At 39.5% G+C, this 17,386-nt stretch overlaps 2 protein-coding genes across 6 annotated transcripts in view; one reads left to right on the top strand and one right to left on the bottom strand.

Moving 5' to 3' along the window:
- LOC101486371 (D-amino-acid oxidase) lies at window positions 1–9,203 on the bottom strand. Of its 4 annotated transcripts, none has more exons than XM_076890845.1 (12): window positions 9,111–9,203; window positions 6,843–7,604; window positions 6,124–6,324; window positions 5,913–6,027; window positions 3,104–3,180; window positions 2,508–2,573; window positions 2,090–2,144; window positions 1,435–1,539; window positions 1,269–1,351; window positions 883–1,000; window positions 543–641; window positions 1–459 (listed from the first exon to the last, which is right to left on the bottom strand). In XM_076890845.1, exons 3-12 carry the CDS (start codon window positions 6,315–6,317, stop codon window positions 334–336), a joined length of 1,038 nt encoding a protein of 345 aa, XP_076746960.1. In that variant the 5' UTR covers window positions 6,318–6,324; window positions 6,843–7,604; window positions 9,111–9,203; the 3' UTR covers window positions 1–333. The 4 variants fall into 4 exon arrangements, 3 of the variants coding, with proteins under 3 accessions (XP_076746960.1, XP_004544626.1, XP_004544628.1); XM_004544569.6 differs by lacking the exon at window positions 9,111–9,203 and adding an exon at window positions 8,310–8,396; XM_004544571.6 differs by lacking the exon at window positions 9,111–9,203 and having other exon boundaries at window positions 6,124–6,319; window positions 6,843–8,078.
- ssh1a (slingshot protein phosphatase 1a) overlaps window positions 8,305–17,386 on the top strand; it is a 20,032-nt gene continuing 10,950 nt past the window's right edge. The window contains exons 1-2 of one of the 2 annotated variants that reach the window (XM_004544573.6): window positions 8,305–8,437; window positions 10,400–10,437. In XM_004544573.6, the coding sequence (XP_004544630.2) occupies window positions 8,357–8,437; window positions 10,400–10,437 (119 nt within the window). In that variant the 5' untranslated portion in view covers window positions 8,305–8,356. Of the gene's footprint in view, window positions 8,438–10,399; window positions 10,438–15,110; window positions 15,372–17,386 lie in introns of those variants that run through there. The other variant, XM_004544574.4, reaches the window with a different exon arrangement.

A 17,386-nucleotide genomic window follows, 5' to 3' on the forward strand; every position in this document is an offset into this window, starting at 1 on the left:
TAACTGTCGTGTTTTTATTAATTAGTTAAATATTTTAAATTCATTGCAAATCTTGCATTTAGTGCACTAAAAAATTCACAAAAATATGTACAATTTATACATAAAAAGTGCTTCTCAAATTATCCAAATCTCAAATAGATTTCAGCACGATTGTCTTACATATGTGCCATTGTTTAATTAACAATGGTGGCCTTGTCCTTAACTTTGCAGGTGCATGAGACTGTTTGAAAATGATGTTTAATATTAAATTAGTGGAGGCTAGGAGCAATATATGCACTGATGCTGACATTTGAAAAAAAAAAAGAGCATCAATCGTTACTTCTGCACACCAATTCACAAGCGAGCTTTTGGACCTTTGCCTTTTTGTTCCACGATCTGACCAAAGAGCCTCGCCGCTTCCTCGGCACAGCCTCGGTGAATGGTGAGTCCGAAACCTCCGTGGCCATAGTTGTGTATCACCTGAATAATGCCACAGTATTTTAGACAATTAATAGCAGAAATATGTATTTACAGTTCCGCTACTTAGATCTTAGAAAGGATACCTCTATGGGGGTTTCACCAGACCATATGGCTTCCCTCTCCAGTCGGACTTTGCTGCGAACTGGCCTGAGGCCAGACCAGTCGTCGACTATCCTGGCATGCTGAGATTAGAGAACAAAGAGATGAAAGCTTTTCAGAACTGACAATAAATAAACAAATACATAATAATAAAGGTAACTCAGAAACTGAAAATTTGACACTCAGTTACATCTTTTTAGAATGAGGTCTAAATATATAAAATGAAAAATGTTAAAAACTTCAGCACCACAGAACACTTACTGTAAATAATTAATCACACTTGAATCATCATATCTTTTTATGGCCTTGCTGAACTCATCGTACCTTGAGACTAGGCTCAAGCTGACAAGCTTTTTCCCAGATTTCTTTATGGTCGACAGAGCTATTCTGTTCACTCCAGTTTCCCATCTGGAAAACGCCACCAAGCGTCACAAGACGACTTCTGCGGACACAAATGTTTTGCACACTGATAAAAACAGCTCTTGCTTTCTGTCTTCATTGTACTCCAACCCCAAATCATTACGAAAAAGTGCTGCAGCTGTTAGCGACTGAACTACAGAGAGTAACTACTAGAGCTACTACATTTGAAAACTTTTTTTTAAGGTGAAATATATAAAATCCTCTAACTGCAAATGTAGTAATACTATAAGTCAACAGCTGTGTGGTTCTGCAGTTCAGTGCTTATCAGTGTGGCATGTTACTTGTACTACCCTGGAATGATATATGGTGAATTGTATGTTCCTTTGGTGAAATCGTGGGTAATAATCCAGTGCTTCAGCCAGGGAGCATCGACCTGAAATACAAACAAACACCAGTTCATTCCGTCATTCCTTTATCTCTTGTGCAGTACATACACACAGCCCTGTATATTCTCACCTTCAATATCTGGCCACGGCCTGGTTTCAGGTCTGGATCTGGCTGCAGTTGGCCTGACCACATCCCACTGCAGTTTATGATCACATCTGCTCCGGTTTCAGCCAGCTAAAAAAAGTCAAGGATGATAGGAGATAACAAACATGGTGACAGATAACTTTTGCTCAACTTGTCTGGAGGCTGTAAAACATTACAACATTCAGTAATAAATGTTAATATAGTACAGACTGGGCATAAGTCAGCAAAACACCATTAAAGACGACCAGCTGAAGTTCAAACCAGGCGTCATGATGAGTAAATAAAGTAACTTAAGTGACTTTGAACGTGTGGTGTGGTTGTTAATGGGAGACCAGCTGGTCTGAGTATTTCAGAAACTGCTGACCTACTGGGATTTTCCCACACTGCAGAAAATGTTCAGAAAAGGACAAACTATGCAGTGAGCAGCTGTTTGGGTGAAAATGCCTGTGGTCAGAGGAGAGAGACCAGACAGCTACAAGAAATGATGTCAACATGAACCTAAATCTCTGAGCAATGTTTCCAGCACCTCGCTGAATCTATCCCATGACGAATTAAGTCAGATTAGAAGGTGTGCCTAATAAAGTGTCCGGTGAATGTATAAAGAACTTGCAAGCACAATACACTGAAAACTTTCACTAACCTCCTTGAAGGACTTTATTTTCCTGTGATAAAATTTCACTCCCCTTTTTCGCAACCTGCAAATAAAAACACTGTGCACTAGAAAACCTTTTATATTAAGGAGCATCGATGCTAAACACACAAGAACCTAATGAAGACTACATGTTTATTACTCTTATTACTAATACATAATAGGATGAAGTCTCAAGTATACGTTACTCAGTATTGTGGGATCATTTCAGTCCACCAGGTACAGCATATATATCGGACAACATTATAAAACTGTAAACACGATATGGTCTTATGTTAAAGGTAAAATATAAAAACAACGGATCTCAAACAATGTCAAATACTTTGGGAATTTTAAAGCTAACTCAGGAGGTTGGACTAAATAAATCAATACTGATACAACATGAGAAGTCAGTTAGGTGATCACTCACCACTCCATAAGCCAAGGTAAGTATGTTTTACCCTCTATCATGAGAGCAGTGTTGAACCACCCAAACCTGAACAAATGATAAGAAGCAAATGTTTCACTAAAACTGCTGGTTGTGCAACATTGTCCATTCAATCACAAAAAATACTGGTAACTTTTAGTGGGACGCTTGTAATACAGTGAAATTCACACATTTAGCATTTTTAAATTCATGTTTATCAAACTAAACATGATTTTATGTTATTTGAAACATGAGTCAACATCCTCAGTGTGACTTACAACCCTAACCCTGTTAGGGTTACAAATGCCAGATGTCGCAAAGAAAATACAACTTAAAACTCATATATTCAAACTTAAATGTAATTTTTCCTTTTTTTTTCTAAATTGGTCATACATTTAAATACACATTGCATTTTTTAATTTAAATTTTCTGGCAATTTTTTCATGGTTCAGAGTTTATGGGGTCAAGTAGTTTCTTTAATTAATTACCACACATTCAAAGTCAACTTGTTCACACTGTATGTAAACAGCTGACTATGTGGCTAACTATTTGTTTATTTGTGTCTTGTCTTTCATTGGCGTTTTTCAGAAAGAGCTTACTTGTATCCAGGAAAAATCTGCAGCTCTCGGTCTGTGAGCTGCCTGAAGCCAAGAACGCTGTCCTTAAACGAGGGATCCTGCAACCAAAAACAAGCCACAGGCAGTGAGAGGGCAATCTTATGGGTGTCACAGTCACCAAATCACATTATTACAGAGGATGTATCCACTGTGAAACTCTGAGTCTCTTGTGGCCAAACACTGATATTTTGTTTGGGTTTTTATCTTCAATAAAGAGATCTTCAACAGAGAAAGTAACTTAAGTGCATCTTGAAAACTCGCTTGTCTTTACCATGTTATATCTGGGCTGCTAATGCATGGGCTGTCTTGGTGATATCGAGTCAGCTGACTCTTCACTCTGGTTATGACTCAAACGCATGTCTGTGTCACACATTCCTCTCAGTGCTATTACATTATGAAAGTCATCCTGTGAACTACTTAGTAATAGCTTAATGCATACAAACTCCCTAAAGATTAGGAATCGAGTTGAAAGAAACATTTTTTTGTTGTCAGATTTCTCAGTACACACTCTCATAGAAGTTAATATGTTAATAAGTGTTTCTGGGTTAGATGGGGTTTCATCAGCTCCTGGTTATTTACTAACTTCCTCAGCCACATTTGCTACAACTGAGATTAACCACTTTTTTTTATGAAATGCCAAATTAACGCTGGGAATAAGCCCTGCCAACTAAACAGAGTTGCTCTATCGTGTATATTATTAATATTTGACATCTTGCATAGATTGCAGTGAAACTTTATGGTACAATATTGGTTTCCGTTTTCCTAATATGGAACAATATAGGACACTGTGGTAACAGTGAAGGATCACCATCAGTACCAGTACAGGCAGTTTTGTGGTTGACGTAATTACCCGGTTTCCTAAATAACACAGAATTAGCCTGATTGTACTTTGGGATTATTTGGCTGCTCTAATGAGATACGAGCCATTTCCATTCATGACAAATAGGCTTTTGATGTAGGCATGACTACAACTAAAAGAAATGTATGTTACTTCATGTTGCAAGAGAAAGCTCAATGAAATGCTTTCTGCTGCTAAGAGCAGATTTATTGTAACACATGAAATTCACAAAAGAATTTCCAGAGTGCACTGAACCCGAAACTGGACATATACTTGAGTTTTGCATCACTATTGTAACTCTGCATTGTGCCAACTTGGATTGGTTCTGCAACTTTCTATTTCTGTTTTGCTAAGCTTTTAGCATAGCAAGTTAAGGGTTAAGATAAAATAAGAATATGAAAAAATAAGTGTTTGAAAGTCTTCCAGTTTCATCGCTTGACCTGTGAACTTTTAACCGGCACTAAACTAATGTGACACAACAGAAAAAAAAAAAAAGAGCCCACTGCATGATCTTATTTGCAAACATGCAGAAATCACTCAACAATGTCAGTGCCGGCTAATATACAGTTGTGTTCTCAAGGTTACATCCACTCATCATGGCCATGGATGTACATCAATGTTAATGATGTCTTTGAACTGTTGTTTTCTGGAGTGGAATGATTGTACAGCATGTTTAATGACTTAAACATGCACAAGTTTGAATTCATTTAGGATTTTCTTTAATTCACACAGCATCAAAACTATACATATAGTCTCATATATATACACATTAGCCCCCACTGATTTTTGGTTAAATGTAAGTGGCACCTCACCAGATGTTTTTGGTAGCCATCAACAAGCTTGTTTAAATTGGCTGGTTTTTGTAATGTTAGTCTGCTTTATTCATTCCAAAAAACATTTTTCATGTGTGTTTGTGTTTGGGATCATCGTCCTGTTGTAACACCCACATGTGTCCAAGATTCAACCACCTAGCTGTTGATTCAAGGTGAAGTTAAAGTTAATGTATGTAAATATTTGAGTCTGTATGTTTAGTTTTGACTGTGTGCAGAGAACATCTAAAATAAATCCAAACTTGAGCACCCAATTTTGGTTTTTTAAAGTCATTAAAGATGCTTTACAATCATTCCGCACTAAAAAGGGAACAGTTGAAAGAAATCATTAAACACCCAAATGCAAGCTTTCTTGTAATTTCTGTATTTTGTGTTTCTTTTTATCATCTGCTAATGTGGATCTCTGCAACTAACTGTTTTTTACCCAATTTAAACTTTTGGTAAAGCTGTGGTATGACAAGAATCTGATGAGTGTAAGTAAACTTCTGACCACATAAGTCCATCTCCGTCCGTGACTGTCAGACCACTCGAGCAGACAGCTGAATATTTCCATATTCCATATTTTCAGAACTGCAGTGTGACAGGGTCCTTACTACATACCGGAGGAGTTTACGCGTGCATTCCTGAATGTTTTGTACGTACTATGGGATGTCATCCACTTTGTTACAAGAGTTCAGAATTTGCATATTTGTGCTTTCTTGTATTTCTAGAATAATTATACAGCTTCCACAGTCTTAATCATGTGCAAAGCAATTTTCCTGCAAGTTTTTCCTCATTATTTGCTAGAAATGTCTGTGGCGTTAGTACACAGAATCCCAATTAACCCTGATTCTGAGTGTAAAAACAACCCTTAGTGGGGCCTCTCTCTTTACAGTTTCCAACCAGTGCATTCAACAATCATTTATGTGGCTGAACAAAGCTCTACTTCAGAGCAACTGGACTTTGTTTAGTGTAGATATTGCCCCGAAATGCAATAAATTTGTGAATGAGTTGCTTGATGTTGCACTTTAACCAAATATACACACACCTATGTTCTTGGCTGTAAAAGGTTTCCTAATAAGAATAAATCTTATCTTTGAGATTAAAAAAAAGTGTAGTTCCAAAAAAAAGAAGCAGTACTCACTGGTGCGGGTTCACTGCAAAGGTTGTAGCCAGACTCAAGGAATATTCCCATTTTTATGGACTCAGGTGACTTGAGAAAGCTGAGCAAGTAGTCAAATGTCTCTTTATTCCATTTTCTAAATGTGAAGGACACATATGGGAATAATGTAGCAATAGTAATGTTTGTAGATAAAAACTAAAATCTAAAGGAAAGTTAAATAAAACACACTCACGTCTCCTGAACGTTGCCCTTATCATACAGATAAGGCTGCCAGAAGCCGGCTGCTCCATCACTAGTGGTCAGTGGAGTGAACTTGTCTGCATACACCTCGATGGTCAGCGGACTGACAATAGAGTGATAGTGCTCATAGATGCTCTGAGCTGTTGACAGGCCAATCACTCCTGCCCCAATCACTGCCACCCGCATGTCTGCACTAACATGAGACACAGTGAGACTCACTAACCCATGAAGGAATCAAACATAAACATTAACCAGCAGATTGACTAAGACTGGATTCAATATTAACATTAAAACGATTTTCTTCTTCTTCTTCTTCTTGTCTATTTGCTCATCGTTGAGAATAAGTTATATGTTAATGAAATATTTAAATAAAATGTAAAATATTTCAACATTTTAAGTCAATCATTACATGTGCGTATGCAGTATCTATAACAGAAATTACAATAAAGACCTTAAACAACCTGTCTCCACTGATCAAACCTGCTGCATAACTGAGGGGTGAGGCACAGCTGTGCAGAACTTGTGCTTCCACATGGTTATTATTAAGAGTACAGTATTACGTAACACTGAGATCTGGTGAAACAAAGAATCCATCTGAGAAGCAACAACTTAGTTACTGAAACTTGAGTAAAAGCAGCATGGTTAGAGGGATCAGACGCACGTGCTGTCAGCATAGTCCACTTTATAGATTACAAATAAGTTTCGCCTTACCTTCACTCTGGTTTTCCACCGCTTTTGGCAGAGTTAAAAAGCAAAAGTGTTTCAGCTCCTACTTCTAACTGGTCCGCCTCTCTCTTGCAAGCAAGGCGGAGATTGCAGGCACGTAGAGCGCAAGACGCGTTCACGGTGTATAGTTTAAACCGCAATCAACCTACTGAGAAAATGTTCTGTCGATCTCGCCTGATAATTAAAAGGACTGCAACGATGGAAGTCACAGTGTTGTCCAAAACTCTTGACCCTTACACAGAAATACAGCATATAAGACAAACACGTAGTTTGTACAGTTCCTACGAATCTGAAAGTCAGTATTTGCTATCACCACTTTTATTCTTCAACACAGTCGGAACTGTCTTGGTCAGTTTTCTTGTCATTTCTTTAACTAATCTTCAGGAATAGTACTCCAGGCTTTTTGAAGGACATTCAAAGCTCTTCTTTGGATGTTGGCTGCCTTTTGTTGTGTTCTCTGTTTACATGATCTCACACTGCTTCAATAATGTTGAGGTCCGAGCTCCTGGGAGGCCAATCCATGACTGGTAGTGTTTTCTATCCCGGTCTCTTTTTACTGCATTGGCAGTGTGTTTGGGATCATTGTCATTTCATTTCAAAAACTTTAATGTGCTGAATTAAAATCAGAGATTTCGTTAATAATGAAGAAATGTTTAAAAAAAATGGGCAGATTCTGTGGCAAGTTCTGTCCTGTTCTGCATATCCATCAGTATCAGAATAATCCACCGACAGTCAGAAATACATTACCTGGTGTAAAGCAAAAAGGATACGTTAATAATCAGCAATAAAAATAAAATTGCCATTCCTGTCTCATGAAGCCACACCTCAACACAGATTGACGGGGACACACACACACACGCAGAAGCAACACTTTAAGTATATTCAGATATGCCATTATATTGATTCATTATTATAAAAGCAGTCAGAACAGCAATAACAACAATAATAATAATAATGAAATTGTTATTGTACTTTGGGTCGCATTTTGCACATTATTATGAGTCAAGTCACGCCTACTTCTGAACAAAATAGTAAAAACATATTTCAGACATTGCTTATTTTTCGTATATCTGTAAAGCTTTTTGAATATTTCTTTCTTTCGCGATTTTTACATTTTGTTCCTACCCACGAGTGTGCTTTTACATAGCCTTGTTTGTGTTTTCGATCCTGTTGTAAATAGCCTGTTATGTAAACCTGAATTGCCTCGTTTAAAGGTCGCATACAAACAGGCTGCTGTACATGTCAGTTGCCGTGATGTCACTGTTATTCATAGGTTTAGCAGTTATATTATGACTACATAATTACAAAAGAAGTGTCGCCGGGATGGATTGAAGGCATAACTTCCTTCATCGGGGGCCCTGCCTGAAAGGATAACTCGGCTCGGTTCCCTCCAATCATCAGTCTCTCTGTCAGCTGTATGTATCGTTAGCCCAGCAGCTAGCTGCAGCTCACCAGGCCAGAGCGGCCGGCCGGTGCATCATCATCCTCAGCTCCCAGCCATGGCGTTGGTTACTCTGCAGCGGTCCCCGACCCCGAGCGCCGCTTCCACCGCCAGCACAGCAACTACGACCGCGGGGGAGGTGAGTTTGGTGCCGAGTGAAGCAAAGCTTCAATGCTCCGTTGTGGTGGTGTCAGAGTGAGGATGAGGGAGATGCTGCCAGAGGAAGGCCTGCTGATTGAGACTGAATTAGCTAGTTAGTTATGCTAGGCTGTTAGCTCATGGTAGCTAGCAAACGTTTTCGTTACAGAGAGTTGTAGCTGACTATCGCTTATTCCAATTAGTCTGTGAAATCTTTTTTTGTTATTTAATAATATTAAAGAAACGCCACACCTGTTCAATTGGCCAGGTGTCCATTTTAAAGAGCTAACGTTAGCTTAGTTTGACAAGTGCCTCATAAATGATAAGAGCTGTGGCTAACATTAACGTTAGCTGTTTATGATGTGAGTGGCTGACATTAAAAATTAACGTTTTTCTTAAATATATCAAGCACACAGCACTGTCAGGGAGCTTAATGCACTGCTGCTATATTTGCATTAATTTACTGACACTAAAGCTGTGTGGATGTTTTGACTCGGCGGACTTGACCATAAAATACCTATTACAGAAATCAAATTGGAAACAGTTACACACAGATTATCGCTATTCTAATTTCCATCGTGCTGTGTCGTTGGTCGTGCGATTAAGCATGGGAAAATACCATATTCCTGGCAAACAGACACATTCGACGACAACTGAAATTGTTAATACTTAACTGTAACAGTAGATAGTCACGGTTTGAGTTTTCTGCATACTTTCACTGAGAAGAAGTAATGGTTTAAGCCATTCAAAATAAGTTCCCTTTGCTATTTAAGTAGTTATTCGTTACCAGATGGGGGCGCTAACTACCAGCTATAGGCAGAGAAGCTTACCATGTGCTGCTCTCTGCCTGTAACAGAAACTAGAATTACTATCTATAGCTGGCTTTATTTACAACCAGAAGTGTGTGAGCTGTGTTAGGTAAGGATAGGCTGAAATACTTCTTATTTCTACCTTATTTTGTACTCATAAATATGGTGACACGTTATTTAGTGCAAGTAGATTGTCTCCTTTTTCTAAAGGGGATTTTTTTTTTTTGGTCCTGCCCTGTATGTCATTGTTGCCTGACGGCTGTTTAGGTGTGACAGATAAAGCTGGCAGAAATCTGCTGCAGCTATGATGTCATCTGCTCATGAGGGGTGGGTGGGGTGGAGGAGGACTTCTGTAGGAAGGGGAGGAAGGAGAACTGAGGTAAACAGGGAGGCAGGAGATACTGGTATGAAGGCACGAGGCAGCTAATGTGTGAGGTTATTTTCATGCTTATGCACAATAATAAAGACACTCAGCTCGCTGTGCATTACTTTGTGGAAGCCCGTGCAAAATGATTTCCTTCCGTCCTCCCTACGAATGGTACTCCTCATTTTTATTTTTCCTTTTAGCTGAATGTTTGTTACATTCAGCATCAACTGAGTCCCATTGCCTTTAATGCACCTTCACTGTGACAAGAAAAATCGTCTTTGGAACAACATCTTTCAAAATATTGATGAACTTTAGAGTCTTATCTACTCTTACCTTGTAAGCTTCTCTTGGTGGTGTGGCTGCCTTTAAAATGAAGGTAAAACATGTACCTTGACTACCCTGGCATTTACTTCAGAGTCATGTTTTCAATCAAACTCTACCCTAGCATCCCTACAATCCTGCTGTGGTGAGCCATTGTTGATACGGTTAAGAATAGGTGTTTGAAGTTGTACAGCTTTCTTACAGATCATTTGATCACATGAGTAGCTGTAGTGGTGGTAACCCTAGAAAGTATGCTTTATATCAAAATTTAGTATCTCTGTATGTTCATCTTCCAAAGTGTAGATGCTGAATGTATAGCACCTCTATTGCTGCTTGATTTTTTGCATATATTTATCAGAGTTTGTGCTTAGTAAAATACAGACAAGACTATAGTTCTGCTATAGCAGTAACAGTGCAGTTGAAATGATTTCAGTATGGTATAAATCTTTTCTGTTATCTGTTGCAGGATTTTGGGAGTGAAGATGAACGGCGAGTAAATCTGAGGTAAGTTTACTTCAAATTTAGCTTAAGCTTTCTGTGATATGGTACCACACAGGTGTTATCAACTGACTGTCTGCATCTGCCTTTGAGTCATTTAGTAAAACCTGGAATATTGGCAAACAAGGCGCTATCGGTGAATGAGCACACCTGATTGTCAGGGTCATAAAAAGCGTGTGGGTGTGTGTCTGATTAAAGTCTACAGTTCTTAAAAGCCAACTGTAAAAAAACAAAAACCCAAACAAAAAAAACATGCTGTTCCTAGTAGTCTATCATGTAATATGTTGACAATTATGTCTGTTTATTTATCAGCACTTAGACCGATCAACGTGTTCTTGGACTGCGCGCCATTATCTGAGTCACTTGGCGTTCCCACAGCTTTTCTTTTTTGCTGTTTAACAGACCGTGTGTGTGTGTGTGTGTGTGTGTGTGTGTGTGTGTGTGTGTGTGTGGCATAGATTGGAAAAAAAAAACAAAAACTTAACATTTAGGATTTGATCTTTTTACTTATTAAAAACACACAATATCAGCATTTTTTTAAAAGTATTTGACTGCAAGCAAATTATTAAGCAGTGTTTAATGAGTGTAGATAAAAGAAAAAAAATGCTTACTGACTCTCTAGTCTGTTCGGATGGATGTGTCAGGTACACTCAGTAGCCACTTTGTTAGTTGCCAGTACCAGGTTGGAGAACTGTCTTAATTCTACGTGGCACAGATTCAGCAAGGTGCTGAAAACATTCCTCAGAGACTTTGGTCCACGCTGGTATCATCACACAGTTGATGATGATTTGTTGGCACAGTCATGACGTGAATTTCCTGTTCCACCACATCTCAAAGGTGCTCAGTTGGATTAAGATCTAGTGACACTGTAAGCCATTTGAGCACGGTGAACTCATTGTCATTTTAAAGAAACCAGTTTGAGACTTTTTGAGCTTCATGACATGGTGTGTTATTCTGATGTAAGCAGCCATCAGAAGATGGGAACAGTGTGGTCACAAAGGGATGGACATGGTCAGCATCCATACTCAGGTAGGCTGTGGCATTTAAACAATGCTCAGTGGACTAAGGAGACCAAAGTGCTTAAAGATTGCACTACCAAAATTGAGGTCTAATTTTGGTGAGCCTGTAGATTCAGTTTCCTGTTCTTAGCTGCCAGAAATGGCATCTGGTGTAGTCGTCTGCTGCTGTTGCTTATCCGCTTCAACGTTCAACGTGTTGTGCATTTGGAGATGTTCTTCTACATACTTTGGTTGCAGCAAGCGCTTTTTTTTAGTTGCTCTTCTTTTCTGTTGTATCAAAGCAGACTCGCCATTCTACTCTGGCATAAACAAGGAATTTTTGCTCAGACAGCTGTCGCTCACTGGTAAACCCTAAAGATGGCTGCGTGGGAAAATCCCAGTAGATCAGCAGTTTCTGAAATACTCTGACCAGCCTGCTTTCTTTCCATTTTGATGCTCAGTTTAAACTTTTACAGGTCATAGTAACTATGTCAGGTGTATCTAATAATGCATCATATATATTATGTGTTTATATTATGTAGGAATATGAGAAATCTGACATGACTATAATGTACAGCAGCCATAATTGTTGTATTCTGTTCTTTTCAGTCTGAAGTGGGTTTCCCTTTGTGTTCCTGATCTTATAACAAGAACAAGAGTGCATTTTTAGAACAGTCAATGATTTCAAGAAACCACTTGGCTCTAGTAACTTGTGTTTTGAGCATTCAAATTTGTGAATACTCCCAAGCTGAATATGTTTGGTTTGTTATCTTTGGATAAGGGATTAATGCATTACAAGTTCTATGACTCAGCTGTGTTCAGTAATAAACTCAGTTTTCTTCCAAAAGTTTCTTCTGAGTCCCTGGGGCAGCTTGAGAGAGAGAAAGAGGTGTGTTTTTTCAAAATAGAGTAATTGTCCCTTTATCGTGTGTTATTTTATTCTTTTTGTAACATTAATGCAAATGCACTGTTTTAGGCTCTTTGAGTTTATGTTGATGTAGATGTGTAAATATTTTTGACAGAGAAAACATGAAGCAATTTTTAAAAAAAGTTTTCTTCCAATAACTGTGCAAGATGTGAAGGTTTAAAACATTAAATGCAATGACTGTAACCGCTGTATTTTGAAAAATGAACTCTGCCAAACTGAATCTCAAAGCACAGGCAGACTTTTTATTTCACAACAAATCAATACAATAACTTTTGTAACAGCTTAGTCCCATGTACAAAATAAACTTGTCAAGACGGTGAAACAGAGAAAGCCGGTCTTTGTGTGTCACTAATATTGACAGATTTCTCTTTTCTCCTGTTGAAAGTTCTTTGTTCTCATAAACTTGATTCCCTGATTTCTTATTATTCACTTTGGATGATGTGTGCACATTCATCATTTTAAGAGCTTCGTTTCTTTTGGAGTTATGCAATCTTCTGTGCTGTGTCCCCAAGCAATGCATGTGTGAGGGAATGATCTATGTGTGATGCGAGTGCTGGCATGCCTCAAGATTTCTTTCATTTTTTGAGGAGTCTGTAAGATAACATTCTGTGGTTAAAATGCCAGTAAATTCATGTTTATAGTAAGGCGTAATAAGTTGTCTTTTACTTGACAGGCACTGCTTATCTTCTGTGGTAGATATGTAGTTGCATCTGTTAATTGACAGCTGTGCATCTGCCAACTGGGAGTATTTGTGCTCGCTGTTCCTGGCCCACCTCGATAATGATGACGAATTGGAGGGGTTGATTTGGGCCAACATAAACATCATGCAGGTGTCTATGGCGCTAAACCAAGGAATGATTTCATTTTACCACCTTGTACACAGCAGAGGTGGGCAAGACACAGAATCGGACAAAAATGTGTGTTAATGTGTGCGTTAGAGAAAGAAAGCACAGCACAGATAGTGAGATGAAGGACTGGTAGATGAGGTTGTCCACAGGCACTATTATACTTGTACTTTTATTGTCCAGAAAGTAAATACTTTTACTCTTTTTTTTTTTTTTTTTTTTTTTTTTTTTTTTTTTTTTTGGCAGAACAAACTACAGTAGAATCACCAGATCCGGGTCTATTTTTCTCTGTAACACGATGACGTTATTTGTTTCCTGTTCAGGTCCTTCAAAACTCCACAGATACTTGAGGTCTGTTCCTCCATGTCTGGCCCCTCCCTCTCTTTACTGCTTTCAGTGGTGTCAGTGAGAAAAATGCCAGCATTATGCAACTGACAGCCCCGAGAGGAGGCTTTTTTCCCCTTATTGTGCTGCTGTGTGCAAAACACTCTTAAGACCGTGGATAAACCCGCCTGGTTACAGCCTCTGTGTAGCCTCTTTGTGAGTGCTCAGTCTAGTCCAGAGTACCTTTCTAACATAGCAGCTCACCTGGTGACTCAGAGCAGTGCTTTAGCAGACATCTGGTCCTGCTTGGCCCCATTCAGGTCCACCTGGACACTTTTACAGGAACAGCCTACACCTTAATTAAATGACATGCCTTTATTCCTACCTGTTGCTTCTAAAGCTTGACCTTAAATGCAGAATAAGTTCCTATGTTCAGGTCTACGCTTCTGTTTCCTGCACCTGGCACATCAAGCTGTTTAGGGTTTCACCTGGACTGCCACAGAGCAGTTTGTAGAGTACAGCACCTGCTAGTAACCACGGGTGTTACAGACGATGTCCCATTGTTTAGGAGAAAAGGAGGGCTATCTTGTTATCCGTGTCGCAGAGCTATTGTTAGTGTCTGTTAGCCAATCTTCTCAGATTAACACAGTAGTGCCGCTTCATTGTAAATGTGTGGGGGGTTAAATGCTTGGTGAGAAAGAGAAAGTGCAAAGGAAAGTTATAGCCTAGGCTACCATGTGGCTGCACGTTTCACCAATTGTTGTGAACTATAATGGCCTCATTGTATTTAATTTCAGTTCCATATTTTCCTTCTTTACCTGCATTTAAAAGCAATAGTCCTTGCTGACATATTAGACATAGAAGATATGCTTGTTTTCACCTCTTGTAATCTCCAACAATATAACACAATGTTGTTTGTTTGTGGTTCATGTGAATGAGTGAGAACCAGCACTGGCCACTTTAAGGAAAGAGCCAAGATAATCCCTCCCTTATAAGCCTGCGTATAATGAGATTTAGGAGTTTTGGGACGTTGCCAGTTCTTACTGTCCTATCCAGCCATGCTTGGCCCATGTGTCAAGCAGCCTGGAGGAACTACCTTGGATTCTGTTGACCTATAATGTGGCATGGAGACATCCCATTAGGGAGTTTCAAGCCAAAATTCCTCAGTCTGCTTTTTTGTCTTTCAAGTGGTTTTGCTTTTCCCCTGCTTTTCCGTCGTTTTGCAGACATGTTTTTAGCAACACAACATCCTGGAGATAAATGTTCTGCATTAGCTAAGGAAGAAACCACCTCTCTTTAACTTTGTCATTCTCAGCTGACACAGATTTCATACTGGAGATCTGCACTTTGAGTGATACTGGAATATCTTAATCGTAACAGAGCTCAGTGTAACACTGCAAAAGTGTGTGATAGAGACAGGACAGACTGGGAGACGAGGGAGACTGGCTGTGTGAGCCTGAGGCAACGGGTGGAGGCTGCACTATGTCCCTGCAGGAAGAAGGCTGACTTGCACAAAGAGACGCTCACATGAGGGAGGAGGAGGAGGTGAAACGGAGGGAGTGGCATCTGAACAGGCGGCACTTCTCTACTGAGCAGCGCAGATGAGTACAGGCTGTCAGTCAGTCTGTCACTCAAGAGTGCTGTAGCCACCATTCTTCTCTTGCTTTGCTCCTTCGCTGTTTCTGGAGGCTGACCAAGAGGGGTTACCTCGTGCAGGAGACGCGTGTGTCTGGTTCGGGTTAACAGGATGTATCTGGTTGTAGAAGCCATTGAGGAGGCCATGATGAAGATGCTACCTTATTTTGTGAAGAATGCAGTGTTGACCCAGAGTGAGATAAACCGCATGTAAGTTAAGTTTAACTTCTAAATGGGATTTAAACAGCTAAGAATGAAATCCTTCACTGATATGATAGTGGTTAGATTTTTAAACAACTTGGTATATTCTAACTTTTAATAAAATCTGTCAGTATAAGTTGTTGAAGATTGGCTGGATTCTATTCTAACAGATGCCATGGTGTCTTTTCAGGTCAACAGACTAAGTTGGTTTTAGGACTTTTCCTGCTGATATGAGATAATGAACATCAGTTAAAAGGAGTTATGCGATTCCAAAATCTTGGATTCACCATCATTCTGTTAGTAGCTGTGCTCTTGTGACTTTTTCACTGTGATCTTTTCACTATGATGTAAATAAGGTATGGGTACAGCACTCCACATTCTAGCTGAATCATTCTGGCTATCTGGCGAGCTTTTCTTTCATAGTCATTTGTTGTTTTTGTTTTGCTTTGATACCAGATGTATTTTTAGCCATAGTGTTTGTGGAGAAGCTGATAGCAGGGTGCTGCAGGGTAAGAGACAGTAGGTTCAATTAGGATGTCTGAGTGTGATCGTGAAGCTGCGGGACAGCTCTTGATTTTACACGAGGACAAGTTTCACAGATTCTCAAATTTCACCAGAGTGCACTTTTGGTTTTTGGTTTTTTTGCTAGAAGTTATCTAGTATCACAGGTTAAGATCAGTGAACTTACAGTTGGATTACAACTTAGAAAATGAAGGCAGCATGGATTTTGTGCAAATTGCTGAGCAATAATGGGGCTGTTGCTCTGCTCTTGCTCTTGGTATTGCCACTTTTGGCACATATAGTCGTTCCCTGACAGTAGACCTTCCTGACAGCGTAATAAATCCCAAGCAGAGAACACAGTGAAACAAAAATCCTCCAAAGTGAGACAAAAAGCTCTTGTTGAGAGGTGTCCGCCCCCATACTTTGTCACTGAAACTTTTTTGCTGTGCTGCTGGGGGCGGCCGGAGTTTATTGTGAGGTGTACAAAACGAAATCCTTTGTTCCCACAAAATCATCTGTTTTGAGCCAGGCTTGCTCTTGTGTATGTGGGTTGTGAAAGTATGATCAGAGAGGGCTGTTTGGGAGAGGAATTCCAGAGCTGGATATAAAAATGTGCAGTAGTTGATTTAATTCAGATGAGGACATTTATGATAATAATTCATATTTGAGTTTTTCCTCTGAGGCAACCTTAGGAGCCACTGCAGTAATCGGCAGTTTCCCCTGGAAGTGTGATTTCATCTCAATTCTTTTCATTAATCTTCTGCAAACTTGAGAAGCAAAATATTTTTTCTTTTCTTTCATAATCATAAACTGATGCCAGTGTTGCTTTCTAAGCTCACACAACTTGAAAACCGTGATTTCCTGACGACCGTATTTGCAGGCAGGCACTTCTTTAGTACATGTTAGGATTTTGTTTTTTCAAAGATGTCCTGGTTTGCCAGAGTGCACACACAGAATACGTGATGCGTGTGTTCCACGCAGCTGCCAGGTACTGTAGATTTATGAATGCGTTGACATTGTTTTTCAGTGAAATGGAATGATTGAATTCAGCCCGGAGGAAACACCTCACTTATTTATTTATTTTTGCGCCTTCATACTTGTGTCGTCTGTTGACACGTCTTAAGCCTAACCTGAAAAACTCATGGATTTTTACAAGCAGGTGTGACGTAGTAATTGCTGCTTTTCGGTCTTTGTGGAGGTTAAGCGCCGCAAACAGCTGCAGTTTGGTCAGTTATTTGGGCCTGTGCTGCATTATACCAAGACAGTGGAGTCCTGACAGGTTAACTCTGAGTGCAGCAGAAAAAAGACAGATAAGCATTCAGGATCAAAGCTTGATTCATGGCGGCTGCAGACCTGACGTCTGGGCCTGTAACATGGCAGCTGGGCTTTTCCACTCAGCTGTTGAGGTAATTCGCCCTCAGCAGACAACCAGGATTTATTGTCATCTCGTTGGATGTTTCCAACTGAACAGAAGCATCCTGTTAAAAAAAAATAATAATAAATTCATTTGTCTCGTGTCCCAC

This window comes from Maylandia zebra, linkage group LG12, assembly GCF_041146795.1.
Source record: "Maylandia zebra isolate NMK-2024a linkage group LG12, Mzebra_GT3a, whole genome shotgun sequence".
Lineage (NCBI taxonomy): Eukaryota > Metazoa > Chordata > Actinopteri > Cichliformes > Cichlidae > Maylandia > Maylandia zebra.